Below are 27,338 nucleotides of genomic sequence, written 5' to 3'. Positions count from 1 at the left end.
GCTGAGACAGGAGAATCACTTGAACCTGGGAGGTGGAAGTTGCAGTGAGCCGAGATCATGCCACTGCACTCTAGCCTGGGCAACAGAGTGAGACTCTGTCTCAAAAAAAAAAAAAAATTAATTAAATTAGATTAAGAAGATCTCTGAAAACCACACAATTATATGAAAATTAAATGACTTGCTCCTGAATGATTTTTGGGGTAAACAACAAAATAAAGGCACAAAATCAAAAAAATTCTTTGAAAGAAATGAAAACAGAGATACAAAGTACCAAAATCTCTGGGATGCAGCAAAAGCAGTATTAAGAGGAAAGTTGATAGTGCTAAAATGCCTACCTCAAAAAGTTAGACCTCAAATTAACCATCTAATATCGCACATAGCGGAACTAGAAAAACAAGAACAAACTAACCCAGAAGATAGTAGAAGAAAAGAAATAACTAAAATCAGAGTTAATAACTTAATGAAATTGAGACACAAAAATTCATACAAAGAATCAGCAAAACCAAAAGTTGATTATTTGAAAGGATAAACAGTTCCAGTAAACCGCTAGCTAGATTAACAAAGAAAAAAAAGAGAGATCTAAATAAGCAACATCAGAAATAACAAAGGTGTCCCTTGTAATAAGTGACCCCACAATACAAGAGAAATACAAAAGATCCTCAGAGACTATTATCAACACCTCTGCACACATAAACTAGAAAATCTAGAGGCAATAGATAAATTCCTGGAAACACACTATCTCCCAAGATTGAACCAGGAAGAAACTGAAAGACTGAACAAATCGATATCTTGTTCAGAAATTGAATCAGGGTTCTCTAGAGAAAAGGAACTAGGCCGGGCGCGGTGGCTCACGCCTATAATCCCAGCACTTTGGGAGGCCAAGGCAGGCGGATCATGAGGTCAGGAGATCAAGACCATCCTGGCTGACACAATAAAACCATGTCTCTACTAAAAATACAAAAAATAGCCAGGCATGGTAGTGGGCGCCTGTAGTCCCAGCTACTCGGGAGGCTGAGGCAGGAGAATGGCGTGAACCCGGAAGGCAGAGCTTGCAGTGAGCCGAGATCAGGCCACTGTACTCCAGCCTGAGTGACACAGCAAGACTCCATCTAAAAAAAAAAAAAAAAAAAAGTGAAATCGGTACTAAAAAACTTACCAGCCAAAAAAAGCTTTGGACCAGCTAGATTTACAGCCACATTCCACCAGATGTACAAGGAAGAGCTGCTACCAATTCTACTGAAACTATTCCCAAAAATCAGGTAGGAGGAACTCCTCTCTAACTCATTCTATGAAGCCAGCATCACCCTGACCTCAAAACCTGGCAAAGACACAGTGAAAAAACAAAACTCCAGGCCAATATCACTGGTGAACATAGATACCACAATCCTCAACAAAATACTAGCAAACTGAATTCAACAGCACATCAAAAAGTTGGCCGGGCGGTGGCTCATGCCTGTAATCCCAGCACTTTGGGAAGCTGAAGTGGGTAGATCACTGGAGGCCGTAAGTTTGAGACCAGCCTGACCAACATGGCAAAACCCCATCTCTACTAAAAATACAAAAAAATTAGCCAGGCACGGTGGTGCATGTCTGTAATCCCAGCTCCTCAGGAGGCTGAGACAGGAGAATCACTTGAATCTGGAGGTGGAGGTTGCAGTGAGCCAAGATTGTGCCAGTGCACTCCAGCCTGAACAACAGGGTGAGACTCCATCTGAAAAAAAAAAAAAAAAATTAATTCACTATGATCAAGTGGGTTTCATTCCTGTGATGCAAGATTGGTTCAACATGCATGAATCAATAAATGTGATTCACCACATAAACAGAATTACAAACTAAAACCATCACCCCAATAGATGCAGAAAATGCTTTCAAAAAAATCCAACATCCTTTCATGATAAAAACCCTCAAGAAACTAGGCATGGAAGGAACGTACCTCAAAATAGTAAGAGCCATCTATGACAAACCCACAGCCAACATGATACTGAACAGGTAAACACTGAAGCATTCCCCTTGGAACAAGAAAAGCAATCCCAGCCGGGCGCAGTGGCTCACACCTGTAATCCCAGCACTCTGGGAGGCTGAGGCAGGTGGATGAACTGAGGTCAGGAGTTCAAGACCACCCTGGCCAACATGGTGAAACTCCATTTCTACTAAAAATACAGAAAATTAGCTGGGCGTGGTGGCAGACGCCTGTAATCCCAGCTACTCGGGAGGCAGGAGAATTGCTTGAACCCTGGAGGTGGAGGCTGCAGTGAACCGAGATTGTGCCACTGCATTCCAGCCTGGGCAACAAGAGCAAAACTCTGTCACAAAAAAAAAAAAAAAAAAAAAGCGAGAAAGAAAAGAAAAAAAGAAAAGCAGTTCCATTATAGCTCCATTATTGGGTATATATCCAAAAGAAAACAAATTATTCTACCAAAATGACATAGGCACTTGTGTGTTCATCACAGCACTATTCACAATAGTAAAGACAAGGCATCAACCTAGGTGCCCATTAATGGTGGCTAAGATAAAGAAATCGTGGTACACATACATTGTGGAATACTACATAATCATAAAAAAGAATGAAATCATGTACTTTGCAGCAACATAGATCCAGCTGGAGGCCATTCACAAGTACATAAAACCATAAACATAGGGTACTGATATGGTTTGGTTCTGTGTCCTCACATAAATCTTATCTCCATCGTAATCGCCCCTTGCCAAGGAAGGGACCTGTAAGCCCCACGTGTTGTGGGAGGGAAGTGATTGGATTAACTGGGCAATTCCGCCCCCCGCCCCAGTGGTTCTCGTGATAGTGGGTGAGTCTCGCGAGATCTGATGGTTTTAAAAGTGGAATTTTTCCCTGCGCTCGCTTCCACGCGCTCCTGCCATCTTGTGGAGGAGGTGTCTGCTTTCCGTTTTGCCTTCTGCCATGATTTTTAAGTTTCCTGAGGCCTCGCCGGCAAACGATGCGGAACTGTGAGTCAATTAAATCTCTTTCCTTTATAAATTACCCAGTTTCAGGTATTTCTTTTTTTGTTTTTTTGAGACGGAGTTTCTCTCTCGTCACCCAGGCTGGAGTGCAGTGGCGCAATCTCGGCTCACTGCAACATCCGCCTCCCGGGTTCAAGTGATTCTCCTGCCTCAGCCTTCCAAATAGCTGGAATTACAGGGGCCCACCACTACGCCCAGCTAATTTTCGTATTTTTAGTAGAGACGTGGTTTCACCATGTTGGCCAGGTTGGTCTGGAACTCCTGACCTCAAGTGATCCACCTGCCTCAGCCTCCCAAAGTACTGGGATTATAGGCATGAGCCACCATGCCCCGCCTCAGGTATTTGTTGATAGCAGTGTGAGAACAGACTAATACAGGTACTCAGGGACATAAAGATGACAACAGTAGACACTGGGGACTATGAAGCGGGGAAGGGAGGAAAGGGGGCAGCGGTTGAAAAACTAACTCTTGGGAACTATGCTCACCACCTGGCTGATGGGATCATTCATATCCCAAACCTCAGCATCACGCAATACACCCATGTAACAAACCTGCGTGTGTATACCCTACATCTAAAATAAAAGTTGAAAATAATAGACGAGGTCTTGCTATATTGCCCAGACTGGAGTGCAAGGCCCATTCACAGGGTGAATCATGGCGCACTGCAGCCTCAAACCGCTGGGCTCAAGGGATCTTCCCACCTCAGCCTCCCAAGTAGCTGGGATTACAGGCCCCCATTGCTACGCCCAGCTGAGGATCTTACATTTTAAAAAGAACAGTCCAGATGTAAGAGATTTACAAAAGCAGGAGATCGATTAACTAGTCCAAAATGGAAACGGCTGTTGACTACGGTGTGGGGGCCTTCGTGAAGTCAAAGAGGAATCTGGACACACCTGACAGACTGATGGAACCAGTCCTTTGTTGCATTGGCTGGAAGGGTTGAAGGAGAGAAGGAACCTAGCACGATGATCTCAATCTGGTTACAAAACATGATTCCAGAGAAGAAGGTTGATTAGTAACAGCACTTTGCTATCATTTATTGATAATAAATGCTTTTGTTATCCTTTGCTACGTAACAAACTATCCAAAAATAGTTTAAAACAAGGAACTGGAGGCCCAGGCAGGCAGATCATGAGGTCAGGAGGTCGATACCAGCCTAGCCAACACAGTGAAACCCTGTCTCTACTAAAAATACAAAAATTAGCTGGGCGTGGTGGCAGGCACCTGTAATCCCAGCTACTTGGGAGGCTGAGGCAGGAGAATCGTTTGAACCCGGGAGGCGGAGGTTGCAGTGAGCCGAGATTGTGCCACTGCACGCAAGCCTGGGAGACAGAGCTAGTCACCGTCTCAAAAAAATTAATAAACAAAAAAACCCACAAGGAACTGTGATTATCCCGAGTTTCTGTGGGTCAGGGATTCAAGAGCAGTTTAGGCCAGGCATGATGGCTCACACCTGTAATCCCAGCACTTTGGGATCAAGAGGCCGGGAGTTCGAGACTGACCAGGGCAACAGAGCAAGACCCTATCTCCACAAAAGGTAAAAAAAATAGCCTGGTGTGGTGGTGTGTGCTTGTAGTCCTCAGGAGGCTGAAACGGGAGATTCCTTGAGCCCAGGAGTTCAGGGGTACAGTGAGCCACGATTGTGCTGCTGCACTCCAGCCTGGGTGACAGAGCAAGAGCCTGTCACACACACACAAAAGATAGTTCAGAAATCACTCTGTCATTTTCACAACATCCAATAGGTGCAGAGGCCAGCCCTATTCAGTACGGGAGGTGACTGTACCAGGGCACGAAACCAGGAGGTGGGGCTCATTAGCCACTCTCTCATCTTGGAGGCCGCTGCCCACCACGTGGTACTTCATGATCTTGTTCAATAATCACAACAGGCTAGTAATAATTTTTCCCCTACTCAGAAGAGGGAATTTTGCTCAAGACCAAACAACTAAGAAATAGCAGCCCTTGAATTTGAACCCCACTGTCCTTGGCTATGTTGGAGCTCTATGGCATGCAGGGGTGATGGCAGCAAGAACTGATAGAATGTCCCCCGAATCCCATTCGACTCTGGACTCCAGGCAGCAAGACATTGTATTTCTCTCCTCCGGCCGGGTCACCAGGGGGACTGGTATCTTCTCTTAGACTCTTGCACAGGTCATGGGGAGTTTAGGCCCTGGGAGGGTGCCAGTTAGCAGGGGCGAGAAGAACGAACTGCCTCTCTCCTGTCGCTCTGCGTTTTGCCCCAAGACAAGGGGCTGCCATTCAGAATGGGTCAACTTCCAGGCCAGTGACTGGGTCAGATTTGCTGGAAGGCAGAGTCACTATCAGAAGATCTGTCACCTCACCACACACACACCATGTGCAAGCACACATGCGCACACACACGTGCAAGCACACAAGTACCCATGCACACACATCACCTGCATGCACACACACCAAACACATGCACACCCACCATACACACGCACACATGCACACATATGCACACTCTCCTAGTCGTCTGCTTCTGAGTGACCAGATGGCTTTTTTTCACAACTACTTATTGAGCACCTGCCAGGTGCCTGGTATGCTTCTGGTTGCAAAGGACACAGAGCATGGAACAGAGACATGGCGTCTGCTCATGTGGAGCCTGTGGTCATGCACCCTGCTGGACGGCTGCCTTTCCGGGGTCACTTCTGCTCCTCACATCTGCTGGGGCTCATCCCCTTCTTCCATGTGGTGTTTGGGCACAGGCATGGGGAGGTCCCCCTAGACCTTGCGCCTAAGCCTTGAACTCTGGCCCACTTTACCAAAAGCCCAAATTAAGGAATTGATCATCTGCTTAGTAATAGTTTAGAACCTTTAGAGTATATTACAGCCTGCAGAAGTTATACCAGCCTGTCTCGACTCTTTTAGTCACAGTGAGATGGAGCTTTCAGAAAATCAAGAGACTAAGATGAGGCCAGGTATGGTGGCTCACATCTGTAGTCCCAGCACTTTGGGAAGCTGATGTGGAAGGATCACATGAGCCCAAGAGTTTGAGACCAGCCTGAGCAACATAGTGAGACCCCATCTTTCAAAAAAAAATTAGCCTGGTGTGGTGGCACATGCCTGTAGTCCCAGCTACTCAGGAAGCTGAGGCAGGAACATTGCTGGAGTCCAAGAGTTTGAGGCTGCAGTGAGCCATGATCGGACCACCGCACTCCAGCCTGGGTGACAAGAGTGAGGCCCCGTCTCAAAAACAAAACAAAAGAGACCAAAATCAGTCAAATTCTTCTTACTGTTCTCTCCCTCCCTGCCTAGAGCTGTACTTTCAGACACCACTCATTGTCCTTCCTGCCTTCCCAGGCAATTCAGGACTCTGCAGTGACATCACTCATCTGGTCTCAGGGGCAGCCCAGAGGTATCTGACTGCAGACACAGCCAGGTTCCGTGGGCACAACTGGGTGGCAACTTCAGAGGGCAGCGGGGACGCCTTCATTGCCTCTCCTCGCACAGAAACGGTGGGCTCTTTCTGACCCAGCGTGGTGGTTCATGCCTGTAATCCCAGGTGCTTTGGGAGGCTGAGACGGGAGGATTGCTTGAGACCAGGAGGTCGAGGGTGCAGTGAGCTATGATCGCACCACTGCACTCTAGCCTGGGCAGCAGAGCGAGACCTCATCTCTAAGAAAATAAAGAAAAGCTGGGCATGGTGGCTCATGCCTGTAATCCCAGCACTTTGGAAGGCTGAGGTGGGATAATCATGAGGTCAGGAGATCGAGACCATCCTGGCTAACATGGTGAAACTTGTCTCTACTAAAAATACCAAAAAAAAAAAAATTAGCCAGGCATGATAGTGGACGTCTGTAGTCCCAGCTACTCGGGAGGCTGAGGCAGGAGAATGGCGTGAAGCCGGGAGGCGGAGCTTGCAGTAAGCCAAGATCACGCCATTGCACTCCAGCCTGAGCAACAGAGTAAGACTCCGTCTCAAAAAAAAAAAAAAAAAAAAAGAGAAACAGTGTTCTTGACACAGCCAGTCAGAACTGTGTGACTCACTTGAGGCAGGACTGAGAGTGACATCTAGTTGCACCTTTCTCGCCTCTGGACCCTCGGGGTGAGTTCCTCTTTGTCCTCTTGTGGAAACAGCACACAGCAAGCAACCACAAAACCAGAGCGGAAGGAGGGACTTCCCACCAGCATCCGGCCCTGGTGCCATGTTTTATCATCTGGAACCGTTGTGAAGCCTTGTGTGACTTGCTCAGGATCAGTGGTCACCATGGTCTAATCCCAAGAGGGACTTGTCACCCAGAGACCTCAAAAGGCCCCAGGCCCACTGTGGTTTTCTCTGAGAGGCTCCCAGAATCAAGTGGCACGTTGATTTCCGGTGCGTCTGTGTCTTTGTGCCTGTATCTTGCTGGGGGACTTCACAGGAAGCAGGATTTGGGCATTCCTGAGGCTCCCAGCCAGACACCACCCCTGAGCGCCACATCCCATGATCGCTTCAGCCACAGGCCTTTGACATTTCCATGTGGCAAGGCACCCAGCAGAAGGTGAGGATGATGGGTGATGCCAGATGGATGAGTACCAGGTGGATGGCCCACACACGAAGCCTCGAGACCCTCAGGACTGGCCATATAATCTGCAAGGTCCAGTGTGAAATGAGAATAAGCAGCCCCCACGGCCAGGCATAGTGGTTCATGCCAGCACTTTGGGAGGCCGAGGTGGGTAGATCACTTGAGGCCAGGAATTCGAGACCAGCCTGGCCAACATGGCAAAACCCTATCTCTACTAAAAATACAAAAATTAGTTGGGCATGGTGGCACACACCTGTAACCCCAGCTACTCGGAGGCTGAGGCACAAGAATTGCTTGAACCTGGGAGGTGGAGGTTGCAGTGAGCTGAGATCATACCACTGCACGCCAGCATAGGCGACAGAGTGAGACTCTGTCTCAAAAAAAAGAGAGGCTGGGTGCAGTGGCTCACGCCTGTAATCCCAACACTTTGAGAGACCGAGGCGGGCAGATCACCTGAGGTCAGGAGTTTGAGACCAGCCTGGTCAGCATGGTGAAACTCTGTCTCTAATAAAAATACAAAAATTGGGCATGATGGTGGACGCCTGCAATCCCAGCTACTCCAGAGGCTGAGGCAGGAGAATCGCTTGAAACCGGGAAGTGGAGGTTGCAGTGAGTCAAGATCACGCCATTGCAGCCTGGGGAACGAAAGTGAAACTCCATAAAAAAAAAAAAAAAAAAAAAAAAGAACGAGAATGAGCAGCCCCATTGGAAAATTATGAAGAATTTCAAGACAGCAACAGCAGAGCGTTAAACAGAGCACAGGGCCCCTCTGCCCACGAGGCCCTGGGCAACAGCTCACAGGTCATCGTCTGTGTTGCGAGCCCTATGGGTCCCTCCGAAACCGTGCCCCAAGTAGTTTAAGATGTCAGGGACTAACAGAAATTCTTGAGTTTGCAGGATAGCAGGTAAGAAAAGAAACAACTTCCTAAAAAGCTGACACTCCCTCCACTTGTGAGATTTTAGAAACTGGCAGAAATTGGCTGGAACCAAGATGGCCAACGGGAGTCCGTGCAGAACAGGCTTTCAGACATCAAAGCCTAAATTTCCACTGCGTGTTTCATACTAATGTCTCCTGATTTGCACATGCGACCCATGAGGAGGCATGAAGGATAACTGCGCCTCCCCAAGGACCTCCCCTTACCTTCCACCCCATAAACCTTTTCCAATAAAATTACGCCTTAAAGCCAGTACAGGGAGGCAGCTTTGAGCTGGACTCCTATTTCCTTGTAAGTCAACTTGCAATAAAAGCTTTTCTTTTCTCAAAAACCCAGTGTCGGCCGGGCGCGGTGACTCATGCTTGTATTCCCAGCACTTTTGGAGGCCAAGGCGGGCAGATCATGAGGTCAGGAGTTCGAGACCAGCTTGGCCAACATGGAGAAACCCTGTCTCTACTAAAAATACAAAAATTAGCCAGGTTTGGTAGCGGACACCTGTAATCCCAGCTACTTGGGAGGCTAAGGCAGGAGAATTGTTTGAACCCAGGAGGTGGAGGTTGCAGTGAGCCAAGATGGCGTCACTGCACTCCAGACTGGACAACAGAGCAAAACTCCGTCTCAAAAACAACAACAACAAAAAAGAAGTTAGTGTCGTAGCATTGGCTTTTAGCACATGGGGCAGTGAGCCCCCTTTGCCCAGTAATGCCTTCACCCTGCCACAGCTGGGTAGCCCTCCATTCAATTCTGGACAGTGAAACGCGTTTGCAGGTCTGCTGGTGACTGGTTTGCATGTCATATCTAGGCAACTACAGCGTCCTGGCTGAGTCAGGTGCGGACTGTTGCTGGCTTGGCTCTCTGAGGGCTCCAGGAAGGCAGGGCTGGATCTGAACATAATCTCTGGATTCCCCAACTTGATCCAGTGCTGGGAATACATCAGAGACCCCATGGCATGGGTTGGGGGTGTTAATTAGTCTGACACTGAGACCTCATAGAGGCTACAGGTAGGCCTGCTCTGGGGCCTTACACGGTATGGCAAGGAACACCGGTGGTGGAGTGCTGGCCCTGTTGAGACCCGAGCACCCCCAACCTGAACTCCACGAGCCTCAGGGAAGACTCAAGGGGAGCAGCAGGGTGGATGGGCTGAGCTGGCGAGGAGAGGGGGTGGCCAGGGAATGTGGAGGGGTCCAGGCGTGAAAGGGAAGCCCCTTGCAGAGGAAAGGTGATGAGGGGTGGAAGGAGAGAATGTGGTCTGCAGAAACCTCAGAGGTCCTGGCATCGGAGATTTAGAAATGTACATGAGGCCGGGCACCATGGCTCACGCCTATAATTACAACACTTTGGGAGGCCAAGGCAGGTGGATCGCTTGAGCCCAAGAGTTTGAGACCAGCCTGGGTAACAAAGCAAAACCTCATCTCCACAAAAAATTTAAAAATTAGCCAGGTTTGGTGGTGCACACCTGTGGTCCTAGCTACTTGGGAGGCTGAGGTGGGAGGATTGCTTGAGCCTGGGAGGTTGAGGCTGCAATGAGCCATGATTGTACCACCGCACTCTAGCCTGGGTGACAGAGTAGACCCCATCTCAAAATGATAATTAATAATTAATTTACTGGGCATGGTGGTTAATTTGCTGGGCACACCTGTAGTCTTAGCTACCCAGGAGGCTGAGGCAGGAGGATTGCTTGAGCCCAGTTCCAGACTGCAGTGAGCTATGATTGTGCTACTGTACATCAGCCTGGGTAACAGCAAGACTCTGTCTCTAAAAAAAGAAGAAATGTACATCCAATGTGAGGAGGAAAGCCTTTGGTCATCAGAGGAGAGAACCCGGGTTGGAGGGGGGTGTTTTGCTAAGCCCACAAGGGAGGGCATGAGGCCAGCTGCAAAGCCCGCTATTATTCATGACGCTTGTTAAGGATGATCAGGCTGACTTTATGCAGTGGGGAGCCACTGAGATTGGCATAGGGACCATCGTGATGGGGTTTTGCGGTGGAGGATTGATCGCCAAGGAGTACAAGGAGCAGGGTGGGGATCACTGGATGGAAAGTGACTAAGGAAACATCCGAGCGAAGAAGGGTTCCAGCTAAACCCACCTAACAGAATTCCTGCTGAAGACAGGCCAGGGTGCTCAGACAGCACCTAGGGGTGGTGGAGAAAGAGGAACCCAATCAGACATGGAAGGTGGTTAGATATAGGGGGCTCTGGATAATCTGACTTAGCAGGATTCCTGCTAAAATTGGACAATACAGAGGTGACCACAGAATTCAAAAGGTCAGGCCTGGTTGAAAAAGAGTCCGGGGGCTGGGTGTGGTGGCTCACGCCTGTAATCCCACCACTTTGGGAGGTTGAGGCAGGTGAATCACTTGAGGACAGGAGTTTGAGACCAGCCTGGCCAACATGGCGAAACCCCGTCTCTACTAAAAATACAAAAATATGCCAGGCGTGGTGATGCACGCCTGTAATCCCAGCTACTAGGCAGGCTGAGGCAGGAGAATCACTTGAACCTGGGAGGCAGAGGTTGCAGTGAGCCGAAATCACGCCGCTGCACTCCAGCCCGGGCGACAGGGTGAGATGCCATCGTAAGGGTAATAAGAGTCCAGGGTGGCAGAGTAGAGTTTGTTCAAGGCAAGAATGAGAGAATCCCGGTCACCCTGTGGCTGTCTTCCTGCCCCTCCTGAGTGGCTCTGCAGCCTCCTATGGTGCAGTGGCTGTGGGCAGAGTCCCTGATTCTGACTCCTCCACAGCGTCACCCCTGTGCCTCTAGAGCAGGGGTAGATGGGGCTTCTTTCCCCTTCCAGATGAGGTTCTTACTTGAGGGTTTTGCGGAGGACCTCTCCGTGGATGCCCTCCCTCCCCACATACCTATCTATTCACAACCGTTGCATGCGCCTTCCCCAAACCCAGCCTAGGCCAAGCCTGGAAGGAAGTTAGGGGCCCATTAGGGACAAGCCCAGGAGGCCTGAGTGACTATAGAGGCTCCCAACCACCCCAGAATTTCAGGGGATGCCCAGGAATGACCCCGAGGCAGGGGATGGGGGGAGGGAGCCGAGGCACAGACTGTGCTTAGGTTCACAGGCCAAAGGCACTGGCTGGTTTGAGGAGCCAAACAGTGCTTGTCTGCCTGGAGCTTGGGGTGCAAGTGGGGATGTGGCAAGAGATGGGGCTGGAGGGCTCAGCAGCGGCAGGCACACTGGACGTTTGCCCCGAGGGCAACAGGGAGCAACGAGGAAGTGAGGCAGGCGGCAGCCCTGCCAGATTGCCATCGCATTTATTCCCAGAGGTGGTGGCTGGGAAGTGGATTGGGAGGGACGGGGCTGAAGGCTAGAGACCAGCAAGGGAGTTTGCAGTCATTAAGATGAGAGGTGTCAGTGGCTTGGACCAGGAGTGGAGTTGGGTGGAGAAGGGGTAAGTTCGAGAGGCGTTTTGGAAGGAATGCTGGTGGAGTTTCCCATCGTTTGAGTGGGGAGGTGGGTGGTCTGCAAAGGAAAACAAGGGCTTGGGCACCAGGAAAGGGTGGGGCAGACGCGGGTGGTGGTGCAGGTTTAGGTGGAAGGTCACAGGTTTGGTCATGAACATACTGAGTTCACGGACCTGCGACACAGAGGGACCCAGGCAGGATTCACACTCAGCCCTGCTGCAGACCCAGCTCTTTGGGCTGCCGCCAGTACAGCTATAGAAGAGCAGAGGCACTGACCTGGCCATGCCCTGTGCTGCCCTCAAGCTGCAACCTGGTCTGGGTTCCCTGGGCATCAAGCAGGGGAGGCTGTTCAGGAAAATCCCCCAGGCCCACTCACTCTGATAGCCCAGAGCAGCTGTTCCTGGGACCTCTCTACACTTGGAGGATTACCAAAGACTCCCAGGAGCTTCTGTGTATGGGGCTCATGACTCTTGATTCTTACCGTATGTAAAAGGCTGAATAATGGCCCTCAAAGAAGATCCACATATCAGCCTCCCAAAGAGCTAGGATTACAGGCAGGAACTACTGCACCCAGTTATGGAGGAGCTTTTTAGATAAGCATGGATATTCTTCTTTGATATAAACCAAAATGCAAAAAGTGCTAGTTTTTCAAAGGTTAGTTGCAGTGTAAAATCTGAAATCAGGTCAATGGATTTTTTGTATTTTGTGACAGTGAAATCCACTGACCTTACACTTTGGATGGATCTTTTGCTGGTGTATGATTCTGGATTGGCTGACCCCAAACGTTGAAGGAATAAATAAATGGTAGCAATTTTTGTAAGATATGGTCTCTCTCTATTGCCCAGATAGGACTGAAACTCCTGGGCTCATATGATCCCCATGCCTTAGCCTCCCAAGTAGCCAAGACTACCAATTTTACATAAACTTCCAGAAAATTGAACTGAGAGACACATTTCCTAATTCATTCATTCTATGAGGCCAGCGTTTTGTTGATATCAAAACTGGACCACAGTGTTATAAAAAAACAGAAAAAAGTTTTAGAGTCGGGTGAGTTTGGGAAACAACAAGATTATATGTAAAAATTTAAAAAAAAAAAAAAAGGAAACCTAAAATCCAGTGTTACTCATGAACATAGAAAAATTCTCAACAAAATTTTGGCAAATTAAGTTCAATAGTATATAATAAATTTTCTCAGTATTTGCAGATCTGGAAATGTCTTTATTTCACCTTCAGTTTTAAAAGACAGCTTTGCTGGATATACAATTCTTGGTTGATACTTATTTTTCCTGTCAGCACTTTGGCGTCTATCCTTCACTTTCTAATGACAAGTCAGCTGTTAGTCTGAGATGTTGTTCTCTTTGATGAACCTTTTTTCACTTAACGCTTTGCTTTTTTTTTTTATTTGTTTGTTTGTTTAGGGATGATGTCTTACTGTGTTGATGATGTCTTACTAGCTTACCAGGCTAGTCTGAAACTCCTAGGCTCAAGTTACCCTCCCACCTCAGCCTCCTGAGTAGCTGGGATTATAGCGTCTTTGTTTTGATTGTTTAATCATTTCACTGTAATATGTCTGGATATATTTGCATATTTGCAAATTCTGACCTGGAGTTCATTAAACTTCTTGGATGTGTGTAGATTGTTTTCCTCAAATTTGGGAAGTTTTTGAGCATTATTTCTTCAAATATTTTTTCTGCTCCTTTCTCTCTTTCCTCTCCTTCTGATACTCCCAATTACATGAATGTTGGTGTGCTTAATGGTTTTCCACATTTCTCTAAGGCTCTGTTCATTTTTCTACATTTTTTCCATCTCTCTGCTGTTTCCATTGTGTAATCTCTATTAATCTCTCCTTACAATTGCTGATTCTTTCTTTTGCCCATTCATTCTACTGCTGGATCTCTCTAATGAAGTTTTCATTTTAATTATTGTATTCCAACTCCAGAATTTTCATTTGGTGCTATTTTATAATTTCTGTCTCTTTATTGATAGTCTCTATTTTGATAAGAAATTATCATTTTACCTTCCTTTATTTTCTTAAGCATTCTTTTCTTTAGTTCTCTGAATATATTTATAACAGTTGCTTTGGATTCTTGGCTAAGCCTGATATCTGGACCTTCTTAGGGAAGTTTCTTTCTTTCTTTATTTTTCTTTTTTACCGAATTTGTATACTCTGAAGATTAAAGGCAGTTTCTGTTGCCTGTTTCTCTGTTTCCTATATCTGGTCACACTTTCCTGCCTTTTTTTTTTTCATGTCTCATAAATGGTTGTTAACCACTGGACATTTTAGAGAATATATTGTAGCACTCTACTGAACTCTCACCTTCTGGGGCTTGTTTTGTTTGCTTGTTTATTTGTTTAGTGACTTAGCTGGACTATTCTAGTGAAGTCTGTTTCTCCTAAGTATGCAGCTTCTGGTTTCACTCCTCAGAGAAAGTAGCCTTGGACATGACCAGGGTCACCCTGGGTGACAGTGGTTTTAGCAGGGGTCTCTTTGTCTCTTTTTATGATTTCTTTGTCAAGCTGTCTGCCTTTGTTGGAATCATACCCAGCTATTAGCCTCCATTGATGACTAATTGCTCTATTGTTTTCAATAGTGCCCTGGAGTATAAATTGCTCCACATGTGATTCAGTTAAATTCAGGCCCTTTTGCAAAGGTACTCTTTGAGGCCAGTCTTTGAGGTTTGTTACAATTCCAGGAGCGTTCTTCTCAGTAGCTACCCTATAGTTTAGCTTGTTAATCTGACAAGCTACTAGCCTCCTCATAATTGCTTGCCACCAAAATTGCTTACTACCAAAATCTCCATTGCTTTTCCCCTTAAGCTGGAACTCCTCCACACCCAGTTCCAAAGGAAGTCAATTCCCTTGGGAAGAGCTTAGGATCTCTCTGTTCTTACAGCCTGCTACTCTCTGGGCAAAACCTCTCTGCACAACTGCTCTGGACTGGAGGCAGGGAGAATGGCCCCCTTCTCAAAGAATGACACCCCTGCTTCATGAACAGGCTGCTGGATGGGGCAGTAGCTTCTGATCATCTTGACTTGCCACTTATGGCATGGAACTTCTATCCTATGAATGAGCTGGGGCAAATGCAACCAGGCATTTTTTTGGCCTGCACCTAAGGCAGAGCTTCCACCCTACAGAGTGGGGCTGGGTAGAGGAGGAGAACCCCAGACCTCTCAGCCACTCTTGCCTAGAATGGAGTATCTAGAACACAGGACTTCGTGGATGAGAAATGCTGATGTCATGCCCTTCCTGGGGAGATACTCTAGCCCCTCAACTGAGACTGAGGAGAGGGAGACCTGTGTTCTTGGTTGCATCCACCTGGAGTAGAACTTCCATCTCACTGAGCTGGGGGGCAGGGAAGGGAGAGAATGGGCCATGGCTCAAATGCCACAGGCTCTCACTTTTCTACTGTTCTGAGATTTAATAGATTTTTTTTTTTTTTAAGATTGAGTCTCACTCTGTTGCCCAGGCTAGAGTGCAGTTTGGTGATCTCGGCTCACTGCAACCTCTGCTTCCTGGGTTCAAGCAATTCTTCTGCCTCAGCCTCCCGAGTAATTGGGACTACAGGCGTGTGCCACTATGCCCGGCTAATTTTTTTGTATTTTTAGTAGAGACCGGGTTTCACCACATTGGCCAGGCTGGTCTCGAACTCCTGACCTCATGATCCACCTGCCTCAGCCTCCCAAAGTGCTGCAATCATAGGTGTGAGCCACCGTGCCTGGCTGATTTTCTTTTTTTTCTTTTTCTTTTTTTTTTGAGACGGAGTCTTGCTCTGTTGCCCAGGCTGGAGTGCAGTGGTGCGATCTTGGCTCACTGCAAGCTCCGCCTCCTGGGTTCATGCCATTCTCCTGCCTCAGCCTCCCGAGTAGCTGGGACTACAGACACCCGCCAAGTCACCACGCCCAGCTAGTTTTTTTGTATTTTTAGTAGAGACGGGGTTTCACCATGTTCACCAGGATGGTCTTGATCTCCTGACCTCATCATCCGCCCGCCTTGGCCTCCCAAAGTGCTGGGATTACAGGCATGAGCCACCGCGCCTGGTCTCGGCCAATTTTCCTGAATAAATGTTTCTTCATTTGCTGTGTGACCTCAGGACAATTTCCAGAGACTTTAAATGGTTGTTTTTTCATATAATATTTACCAGTTACAGTTATTTCTCTGGGCAGAGGGTAGGTGGAGCGCCTCACACCACTGTACCATAAGTTGTCTCTGAATATGTAATAGTCATTTGCTGCATAATGACATTTCTGTCAATGATGGACCAAATATACAATAGTGATCCCATAAGATTATAATTCTGGGCCAGGTGCAGTGGCTCATGCCTGTAATCCCAGCACTTTGGGAGACCAGGGCAGGTGGGTAACTTGAGCCCAGGAGTTCAAGACCAGCCTGGGCAACATGGCAAAACCCCATCTCTACAAAAAAATTTTTAAAAATTAGCCAGGCATGGTGGCTTGTGCTTATGGTCCCAGCTACATGGGAGGCTGAGGTGAGAGGATGGCTTGAGCCCAGGAGGTAGAGGTTGCAGTGAGCTGAGATAGCGTCACTGCACTACAGCCTGGGCAACAGAGTGAGACCCTGTCTCAAAAAAAAAAAAAGATTATAATACTGTATTTTTACTGTACCTTTTCTATGTTTAGATACACAAATACCACTGTGATGCAGTTACCTACCGTATTCACTACAGTAACATGCTGTACAGGTTTGTAGCCTAGGAGAAAGGCTACACCACATAGCCTAGGTGTGTAGTAGGCTATCTCAGCTAGGTTCGCGTGAGAGCACTCTGTCATGTTCACACAATGATGAAATCACTTAATGACACATTTCTTAGAACATATCCCCATCATTAAATGACTCATGACTGTATATTTAAAAAAACATACAATGGTCTCCCTTTATCTGGAGTTTCACTTCTTGCGGTTTTGGCTACCCATAATATAGTAAAAGAAAACATTTAGAGAGAGACCACATTCATATAACTTTTATTCCAGTATATTGTTATAATTGTTCTATTTTATTATTAGTTATTGTTGTTAATATATTACTGTGCCTAATTTATAAATTAGACTTTATCATAGGTATGATATCTGGACCTTCTTAGGGAAGTTTCTTTCTTTCTTTATTTTTCTTTTTTACCGAATTTGTATACTCTGAAGACTAAAGGCAGTTTCTGTTGCCTGCTTTTCTTTTTCCTATATCTGGTCACACTTTCCTGCTTTTTTTTTTTTTTTTCCCATGTCTCATAAATGGTTGTTAACCACTGGACACAGGAAAAAACATAGTGTATATAGGGTTTGGTACTATCTGAGGTTTCAGGCATCCACTAGGGGTCTTGGAACACATCCCCCATGGATAAGGGAAGACAACTGTACATCACAACCAAGTGGCGTTTCTCCTAGGACTGCAAAGTGGCTTTAACCCTGGAAAATCAATCAGTGTAATTCACCATATTAACAGACTAAAAAATTAAAACGATCAGATAATTTCAATAAAGGCAGAAAAAACATTTGACAAAATCCAACATTTGTTCCTGATTGTTAAAAAAAATTAAGCAAGACAGGAATAGAAGGGAATCTTCTTACCTAATAAAAGGCATCTACCAAACAAAACCCTATAATGAACATTAGGGTTCATTAATGTTTTTCCCCTAAGGTCATGAACAGGACTGGTCTCTCTACTGTCACCACTTCTATTCAACATTGTATTGGAGATTATAGCCAATATACTGAGGCAAGAAAAGGAAATAAAAGACATTCAGATGTATATAAACAAGAAAAGTTGCCTTTATTTGCCAAAAAAAAGTTCATTTAAGTTAAAAATCTGATGGAACTTGCAAAAAAGCTGCTGGGACTAATAAATGAGTATAATGCTGAAAGATACATGGTCAATATAAAAAATATATTACTAGCAAAAAATACCTGGACATTGAAATTTAAAAAAATACTATTTACGGTAGCATAAAAATATGAAATAGAGTAAATAGAACAAAAAAGTATGTTAGGCCTGTACAATTAAAGCTACAAAACATTGCTGAGAAAAAGTTTTAAAGGTCTAAATAAATGGAGAGGTATACCATGTTCATGGGTTGAGAGAGTCAATACTGTCAATATGTCAATTCTTTCCAAATTAATCTACAAACTCAACATAATTTCAGTCAAAGTCTCAGCAGGCTTTTTTGGTAGAAATTTACAAGCTGATTACAAAATGTATTGGAAATGCAAAGGCTTAGAATAGTCAAAACAGGCCAGGCGTGGTGGCTCACGCCTGTAGTCCCAGCACTTTGGGAGGCCGAGGCGGGCGGATCACGAGGTCAGGAGATCGAGACCATCCTGGCTAACACAGTGAAACCCCATCTGTACTAAAATACAAAAAATAAGCCGGGCGTGGTGGCAGGCGCCTGTAGTCCCAGCTCCTCGGGAGGCTGAGGCAGCAGAATGGCATGAACCCGGGAGGCGGAGCTTGCAGTGAGCCGAGATCGTGCCACTGCACTCCAAAAAAAAAAAAAAAAAAAAAAAAGAATAGTCAAAACAACTTTCTTTGAAAAAGAGGAACAAAATTAAAGGACTTAAATGACCTAACTTTAAAACTTATTATAAAGGCACAGCAACGAAGATGGTGTGGCACTGGTGTACAAATAGGCAAGTAGTTTAATAAAGCAGAACAAAGAGTCCAGAAACAGACTCATAGATATGTGGTCAATTTTCAACAAAGGTGCAAACTGGACATCATCAAATTTAACCTCTCTCTGCTCTTTGAAAGACACTGTTGGCTGGGCACAGTGGCTCACAACTGTAATCCCAGCACTTTGGGAGGCTGAGACGGGTAGATTGCTTGTGCCCAGCAGTTTGAGACCAGCCTGGGCAACACGGCATAACCCTATCTCTACAAAAAATTAGCTGGGTGTGGTGGCACACACCTGTGGTCCTGGGAGGCTGAGGTGGGAGGATAGCCTGAATCCAGGAGGTTGAGGCTGCAGTAAGCCATGATCATGTGACTGCAGTCCAGCCTGGTGATAAGCGAGACCCTGTCTCAAAAAGAAAAAGAAAGACACTGTTAAGAGAATAAAAAGACAAGTCACAGATTGAAAGAAGATATTCATAAATCACGTATCTGATTTTAAAAAGACATATCCAGAATATATAAAGAACTCTCAACGCTCAGTAATATGAAAACAAAGAATTTTTAAGAGTGCCCATGGGGAACGAACAATTGAAACAGACACTTGATAAAAAAAAAACACGTATGGATGACAAATAAGCAGGTGAAAAGATGCTCCATAGCGTCAGTCATTAGGGAAATACCAATTAAAATCACAGTGAGACCACTACACACCTATTAGAATGGCTTAAATTTGAATAACTGGCAATACTAAGGGTTGGTAAGGATGTGGAGCAACTAGAGCTTTTAGGTACTGTTTTACAATCACTTTGAAAAACAGCTTGGGCTGGGCGTGGTGGTGCATGCCTGTAATCCCAGCACTTTGGGAAGCTGAGGCAGGTGGATCATCTGAGGTCAGGAGTTCAAGACCAGTTTGACCAACATGGCAAAACCCCATCTCTACTAAAAATACAAAAAGTAACCAGGTATAATGTTGCATGCCTATAATTCTAGCTACTCAGGAGGCTGAGACAGGAGAATTGTTTGAACCCAGGAGGCGGAGGTTGCAGTGAGCCGAGATTATGACATTGCACTTCAACCTGGGCGACAGGTCAAGACTCCGTCTCAAAAAAAAAAAAGAAAAAGAAAAACAGCTTGGCAGTTTCTCTCATACTTCACATACAATTACCTTGAGACCCAGCAATTCCACTCCTAGGTATCTAACCAAGAGAAATGAACACGTATGGCAATATAAAAACGCGTATGCAAATGTTCATAGCAGCATTACTTGTAATAGCTCCAAACTGGAAACCAACCAGATGTCCATCAGCAGGTGAGTGGACAAACAAGTTGTGAAACATACCTAGCAGGAAAAAGAAATGAATTAGTAATATCCACAACGACATGGGTGAAGCTTAAATTATGTTGCATAAAAGAAGCCAGACCAAAAAAGAGTACATACAGTATGATTTCATTTATATAAAACTCTATAGGCCAGGTGAGGCGGTTCATACCTGTAATCCCAGCACTTTGGGAGGTCAAGACAGGAGGATTGCTTGAGTCCAGGAGTTCTAGACCAGCCTGGGAAGCATAGGGAGACCCCATCTCTACAAAAAATAAAAAATAAAAGTTAGCCAAGTGTGGCAGTGTGCATCTGTCATCCCAGCTACTTTGGGAGGCTCAGGTGGGAGGATCGCTTGAGCCTGAGATTTCAAGGCTGCAGTGAGCTATGATCATGCTACAACCCTCCAGCCTGGGTAACAGAGTGAGACCCTGTCTCTTAAGAAAATGAAGGAAAATCCTAGAAAATGCAAAATAATCTATAGTGACAGAAAGCAGATCAGTGTTTTCCTGGGAATCGGGAGAGAGGTGGGTGACCAAGGGGAATAAGAAAACTTTCGGAGGTGGTGGATATATTCACCATCTTGATTGTGGAGATGATTTCCCAGGTGAAAACATGTCAAACTGATGAAACTGTACACTCTCCTAAGTGTGTACAGTTTATTGTAACTACAGGCCAGGCACGGTGGCTCACGCCTGTAATCCCAGCACTTTGGGAGGCAGGGGTGGGTGCACTGCTTGAGTCCAGGAGTTCGAGACCAGCCTGGGCAACATGGGGAAACCCCATCTCTACTAAAAATACAAAAACCACCACCACCACCAACAACAACAACAAAAAGCTAGCCAGGCGTGGTGGCACGTGCCTGTGGTCCAAAGATCCCTTGAGCTTAGGAGGTCGAGGCTGCAGTGAGCCGTGATTGCATCACTGCACTTCAGCCTGGGTGACAGAGTGAGATGGGGAGGAGAGGGGAGAGGAGGGGCCTTCTTTCCCGCCTTAAGAGGGGAGTCAGGATGCAAAGCCAGGTCATCTGACCCAGAGCCTGTGTCCTTACCTGGCTGTCTCCTGCCTCCCAGTCTGCACCCAGGATGTTCCCTTTGGGGCCCTAAATGCTGCTCAGATTCCCCTGGGAATATTTACAGGGCCTGGTGTATTTGATCCTGCATGAGGTTTTTTGTTTGTTTTGTTCTTGAGACAGGGTCTCGCTCTGTTTCCCAGGCTAGAGTGCAGTGGTGCCATCATAGCTCACTGCAGCCTCAAACTCCTGGGTTTAGGCAACTCTCCCACCTCAGCCTCCTGAGTAGCTGTGACTATAAGCACATACTAACACGTCAGGCTAATTCAAAAAAAAAATTGCAGAGATAGAATCTCGCTATGTTGCCCAGGCTGGTCTCAAACTCCTGGCCTCAAGCAATCCTCCCACCTTGGTTTCCCAAAGTGCTGGGATTACAGACACACACCACCATACCTGGCCCCATATGAAGTATTTGTAAGACTTCACCTTTATCTGACAATGGTAGTGATAGTGACAATGAAGATGATGATTTTTCTTTTCTTGTTCCATAGGCCTCAATCACCGTCAGCTCCCTGAGAACAGCTCCTAACTCCTATAATGGCGTATTCCTACCTCAGGGCCTTTGTAGAGGTTGTTTCTTCACCTGGGGACACCTGGATCATCATACTTCATCAATTAATTGCCCTCATCCTTCAGCTTTCAGCTTACAAGATTTTCTTTTCTTATACTTGCAGTCTCAGGGTTTTCAAAGGCCAAGACAGGAAGATTGCTTGAGACCAGGAGTTTGAGACCAGCCTGTGGCAACATAGCAAGCTCTTGTCTCTATTTAAAAAAAAAAAAAAAAAAAAAAAATTAGCTGGGCATGGTGGTGCACTCCTGTAATCCCAGTTACTCAGGAGGCTGAGGCAGGGGGATCACTTAAACCCAGGAATTCCAAGCTGCAGTGAGCTGTGATCATGCCACTGCACTGCAGCCTGGACAACAGAGTAAGAACTTGTCTCAAAAAAATTTTTAAAAGGCCAGACGTGGTGGCTCACGCCTGTAATCCCAGCACTTTGGGAGGCCGAGGCAGGCAGATCACGAAGTCAAAAGATTGAGACCATCCTGACTAACACGGTGAAACCCCGTCCTACTAAAAATACAAAAAATTTGCCGGGCATGATGGCAGGTGCCTGTAGTCCCACCTGCTCGGGAGACTGAGGCAGGAGAATGGTGTGAACCTGGAAGGCGGAGCTTGCAGTGAGCCGAGATGGCACCACTGCACTCCAGCCTGGACAACAGAGCAAGACTCCGTCTCTAAAAATAAAAATTAAAAATAAATAGGCCGGGCGCGGTGGCTCAAGCCTGTAATCCCAGCACTTTGGGAGGCCGAGACGGGCGGATCACGAGGTCAGGAGATCGAGACCATCCTGGCTAATGTGGTGAAACCCCGTCTCTACTAAAAAATACAAAAAACTAGCCAGGCGAGGTGGCAGGCGCCTGTAGTCCCAGCTACTCGGGAGGCTGAGGCAGGAGAATGGCGTAAACCCGGGAGGTGGAGCTTGCAGTGAGCTGAGATCTGGCCACTGCATTCCAGCCTGGACGACAGAGCCAGACTCCGTCTCAAAAAATAAAAATAAAAAATAAATAAATAAATAAAAACATTTTTTAAGATCTGTGGCCCTATCTGCCAAGCCCTGTCATCTGAATTAGGGCCCTATTGTTCTCTCTCTTTTTTTTTTTTTTTTTTAAGATGGGGTATTGTTCTGTCACCCAGGCTGAAATGCAAGGATGCAGTCACGGCTCACTGCAACCTCAACCTCCCTGGCTCAAGCAATCCTCCTGCCCCAGCCTTCTGAGGAGCTGGGATCACAGGCATACACACCATACCTGGCTAATATTTTAATTTTTGCAGAGACAGGATCTCACTGTTGCCCAGACTGGACTTGAACTTCTGGCCTCAAGTGGTCTTCCTGCCTCAGCCTCCCAAAGTGCTGGAATTACAAGTGTGAGTCACTGTGCCCAGCCTGTTATGTCCTTTCAGACACCCTGCCTCATTCCTTTTTACGACTTGCAGTCATGCAGTTATCTGACCGTGGGTTTGTGTGAGTCTGTCTTTGAGGCTGGTCGCGCTGGCTCCTGCATTTCCAACACAGAACCTGAGCTTGGGCTCAGAGTAGGCGGTCTGTAAACATAAGTGAGACGAGTGAGGACATTCCCTGGATGATGCCTGGGATGCCCAGGCCATAGAGCTGCCATCGAATCTCCTGGGGCTTAAAGTCCACCACGTTCCACTCAGCAGGAAAAATTCAGAGCTGACATTAATTCAGACCCCACATACATGATTCTTACTGAGTTAGACAGCAGGACAATCTCGCCCTTTGTTGGGACTGTGGGAGTCTTACGTACTTCTACAGAGAAGCCAGTCTAAAATCAGTCGCTTTTTGAAACTATCAGCTTGAGAAATTAAGGATTCTGTCAGCGTGCCCTGAATTTCTGGGCCCAGCAATTAATTCCTTCTAGATTAAAGGATTGTTGTGTTTCTGATACATTATTATGCGGAGTGGGCTTGCTGTGAATTTTAAAACTTTAACCAGAATCCTCATTAACTGGGACCTTTTATCTGTGTGCAACTTCTAGAAGAGGCCAGTGGCTAGAAAGCGAGCCGATGCATCCAAAAAACACACTCCGGGTGTCCTGTTGCATATTCAGTCCAGGCAGCTGTTCTCCTTTCTGATGGAAACAGGGCCATTTACTTACAATGTGCCCGGTGCCGGCTGGACGTTGTACATGCACCATTGAATCATCACCTGCTCGGTCAGGCGGCCACCGTCATTATTAGCTCCAGCGTACAGGTGAGGAGACTGGGGTTGAGAGAGGTGGGGTCCCTGCTCAAGCCAATGGGTGGCCCAAGTCTATCCGAACTCCAGGCCCCATGCTTGGCTCTCAGTCTCTGTTGCTTTCCCTTCTCCCTGGATGGTGAAGACCACCGTGCGGAAGGATGACCACAAGGCCCTTTGGGCCACCATCCAGCCAAGAGCTATTTCATCTGTGCTGGGCATGAGGCTCCGCTGAGCCCGTGGGATTAGGGAGGCTCGAGGGAGCAGACCCAGTCGTGTGTGAGGCTGACTTGGGCCAAGAGCTGCATCCTCTGGGAATACCCATGGGGTTCAGGGCCCAGGGAGGCGAGCCCCCGCTGTCTGTCATGAGCAGGCTCTGTCTCCTCCCTAGCATCAGTCCTCCTCCTGCCATATGTCTGGGAACCTCAGCTTCTCTCAGGCAGAGTCTAGCCTAGCTGTCTTTTTTTTCTTTTCTTTTTTTGAGATGGAGTCTCACTTTGTTGCCTAGGCTGGAGTGTAGCAGTGCCATCTCGGCTCACTGCAACCTTCGTCTCCCAGGTTCAAGCAATTCTTCTGCCTCAGCCTCCCGATTAGCTGGGATTACAGGTACATGCCACCACACCTGGCTAATTTTTGTATTTTTAGTAGAGACAAGGTTTTGCCATGTTGGCCGGGCTGGTCTCGAACTCCTGACCTCAAGTGATCCACCTGCCTCGGCCTCCCAAAGTGCTGGAATTGCAAGTGTGAGCCATCATGCCCGGCCAGCCTAGCTGTGTTGATGGCAGAATGGGAGCCCAGATGCAGCCCTTTGAGGGAGAGACTTCCAGGCTCTATGTCAGATGCTTGCTGAACATCTCCATATGAGCCTGGGTCTCCCAGCATTACAGCGACTTCCCACTTTGGTTCACGCGGGTTTATATACACACAGCATTTATGCACACAGCTACTTCCTCACCCATGCATGCCTGGAACCAGCGCTCCCCAGCCCAGTGTACACCCCAGGCTAAGAGCCAGGCCATCACTCCCACAGTGGGCTTCCCCTAGGGGATCTTCTAGAAACCTTAGAAACTCAAAAGGGGTCAGGATTCCAGGAGTTCCGGCATCCCTAAGTAAAGTGCCCCTTTCAGGCTCCTCAGAGAAAGAATGGGGGAGTCAGGCAGCGCCAGGGAACAGCCCACTACTCACTGCTGGGAGCATGTGGAGAAATTAGAACGCTTCCGTGCTGCTGGTGGGAATGCAAAGTGGTGCAGCTGCTGCGGAAAACAGGTGGTGGTGCCTCCAACAATTAAACGTAGGGCCGGGTGTGGTGGCTCATGCCTGTAATCCCAGCACTTTGGGAGGCCGAGGTGGGCATATCACAAGGTCAGGAGATCGAGACCATCCTGGCTAACACGGTGAAATTCTGTCTCTACTAAAAATACAAAAAATTAGCCAGGGGTGGTGGCGGGTGCCTGTAGTCCCACTTGAGAGGCTGAGGCAGGAGAATGGTGTGAACCCAGGAGGCGGAGCTTGCTGTGAACTGAGATTGCGCCACTGCACTACAGCCTGGGCGACAGAGTGAGACTCCATCTCAAATAAATAAATAAATAAGCAAACATAGAATTACCCATGTGACCCAGCAATTCCACTTCTAGGTATATACCCAAAAGAATTAAATATACCAATTCCACTTCCAGGTATGCACCCAAAACAAAAGGAGGGTCTCAAAGAGATCCTGTGCTCATAGCAGTATTATTCATAATTGCTAAAATGTGGAGAAACTCACATATCCATCAATGGAAGAATGGATAAGCAAAATGAGGTCTATCTTTTCAATGGAATATTATTCAGCCCTGAAAAGGAAGGCAGTTCTGACACAAGCTACAATGAGAATGAAGCTTGAGGACATTATGCTGAGTAAATGAAGCCAGTCACAAAATAATAAATACCGTATGATTTCACTTATATGGCGTACCTAGAGTAGTCAAAATCATAGACACAGAAAGTAGAATGGTGATGGCTGGGAAAAAGGGGTAATGGGGGTTATTGTTTAATGGATACAGAGTTTCAGTTTTACAAGATGAAAAGGGTTCAGGAGATGGATGTTGGTGATGGTTACACAACACTACGAAGGCATTTAATTCCACTGAACGGTACCCTTAACAATGGCCAATTTTGCTGGGTGTGGTGGTGCAATTATGCCTGTAATCCCAGCACTTTAAGAGGCCAAGGCGGGGAGCGGGGGAATCGCTTAAGCCCAGGAGTTCAAGTAGAATGGTAAAATTCCACTTATATGAGGTACTTAGAGTCATCAAAATTGTAGAGACAAGTAGAATGAGGGATGGGGGAATGAGGAGTCAGTGTTGAACCAGTACAGTTTAATTTGCGGAAGATGAAAAAGTTCTGGACGGGGGTGACAGTTGCACAACAATGCGAATGTACCGAAGTGTATGCTTTAAAATGCTTTAAAATGGTTAAAATAAGTAAAATGGTCAGTTTTCCAGCCTGGACAACATGGTGAAACCCCATCTCAACAAAAAAATAGAAAAATTAGCCAAGCATAGTAGCACATGCCTGTAGTCCCAGCTACCCTGGAGGCTGAGGTAGGAGAATCACCTGAGCCCAGGGAGGTCGAGGCTGCAGTGAGCTATGATCACCCCACTGCACGCCACCCTGGGTGACACAGTGAGACCCTGTCTCCAAAAAAAAAAATCAATTTTACATTATGTATCTTACCAGAATTTGTTAAAAAAAAAAAAAAAAAAAAAAATAATAAAAAAAAAAAAAAAAAAAGAAAAGAAAAGGAAAGAAAGAAAAATCTGAAGTTCCCCTTCATTAAGCAGCCTGCTAGTCTGATGATCCTAGTAAATCCTGCTGGTGACATTTCAAGGTACATTCTGCGATTGCCCTCAGTTTTCAGTTTTCAGGTGAGAAAGCCAAGAGAGGTGACATGAGCAGCCTGAGGTCACCCAGCAAGTGGCAGGGCCAGGATTCCACCCAGGACCGCTGACATCACCCAGCCACAGAGGGAGTGGCCCCCTTCCCTGATGGCTCCCCCAAAATCCCACTCAGATTCTCCTGCCAGGGGCCAGCAAACAGGATCCAGATGGCGGTTCCCCAGTTAGGACAGGGCCTAACTTGAAAGCCCTCTGCCAGGATTTCCAAATGCATCCCAGATTTCTGTCCCGGAAGCGTCTGGTGCCCTCCTGCTGGGCAGTGGGGAACCGAGGAGCAGCCAGGCCTGGCCATCGGCCTGGGCAGTGACTGAGGGCTGGTGGGGCTTGGCACTGACCTCTGGTCCGTCTCCTCAGAGCCCCCAGGGGATCCTGCCGGCCCTAGGAGGCCCAGTTTGCTCTGACAGTGGATTTGTCTTATTCCCACCTCTGTAACAAAGCCCCACAACCTGCCTGGCTTAAACAACAGACACTTACTGTCTCGCTATTTTAGTGCTGGAAGTCTGAAATCAAAGTGTGGGCAGGGCTGGTTCCTTCTGAGGCTGAGAGGGAGAGTCTGTTCCAGGCCCCTCTCCCGGCTTCGGGTAGCCTCCAGCATTCTTTGGCTTGTTGGCGGCCATCTTCTGTGTCTTCACATCATCTGCCTCTGTGTGCGTCTGTCTCTGTGTCCCATTTCCCCTTTATATAAAGACACAGCCACATTGGATTAGGGCCCACCCACGTGACCTCATCTCAACATATCATCTGCAAACACCCCATGTCCAAAGAAGGTCCCATTCACAGATCCTAG

General features: G+C 46.9%; 1 protein-coding gene across 1 annotated transcript in view; it reads left to right on the top strand.

Moving 5' to 3' along the window:
• The first annotated feature begins 5,577 nt into the window (after positions 1–5,577).
• EMID1 (EMI domain containing 1) overlaps positions 5,578–27,338 on the top strand; it is a 91,160-nt gene continuing 69,399 nt past the window's right edge. The window contains exons 1-2 of the mRNA XM_011995741.1: positions 5,578–5,690; positions 7,359–7,478. Of these exons, the coding sequence (XP_011851131.1) occupies positions 5,578–5,690; positions 7,359–7,478 (233 nt within the window). The remainder of the gene's footprint in view (positions 5,691–7,358; positions 7,479–27,338) is intronic.

This window comes from Mandrillus leucophaeus, unplaced genomic scaffold (assembly GCF_000951045.1).
Source record: "Mandrillus leucophaeus isolate KB7577 unplaced genomic scaffold, Mleu.le_1.0 Scaffold496, whole genome shotgun sequence".
NCBI lineage: Eukaryota > Metazoa > Chordata > Mammalia > Primates > Cercopithecidae > Mandrillus > Mandrillus leucophaeus.
This window is presented reverse-complemented; position numbering and strand designations above follow the sequence as displayed.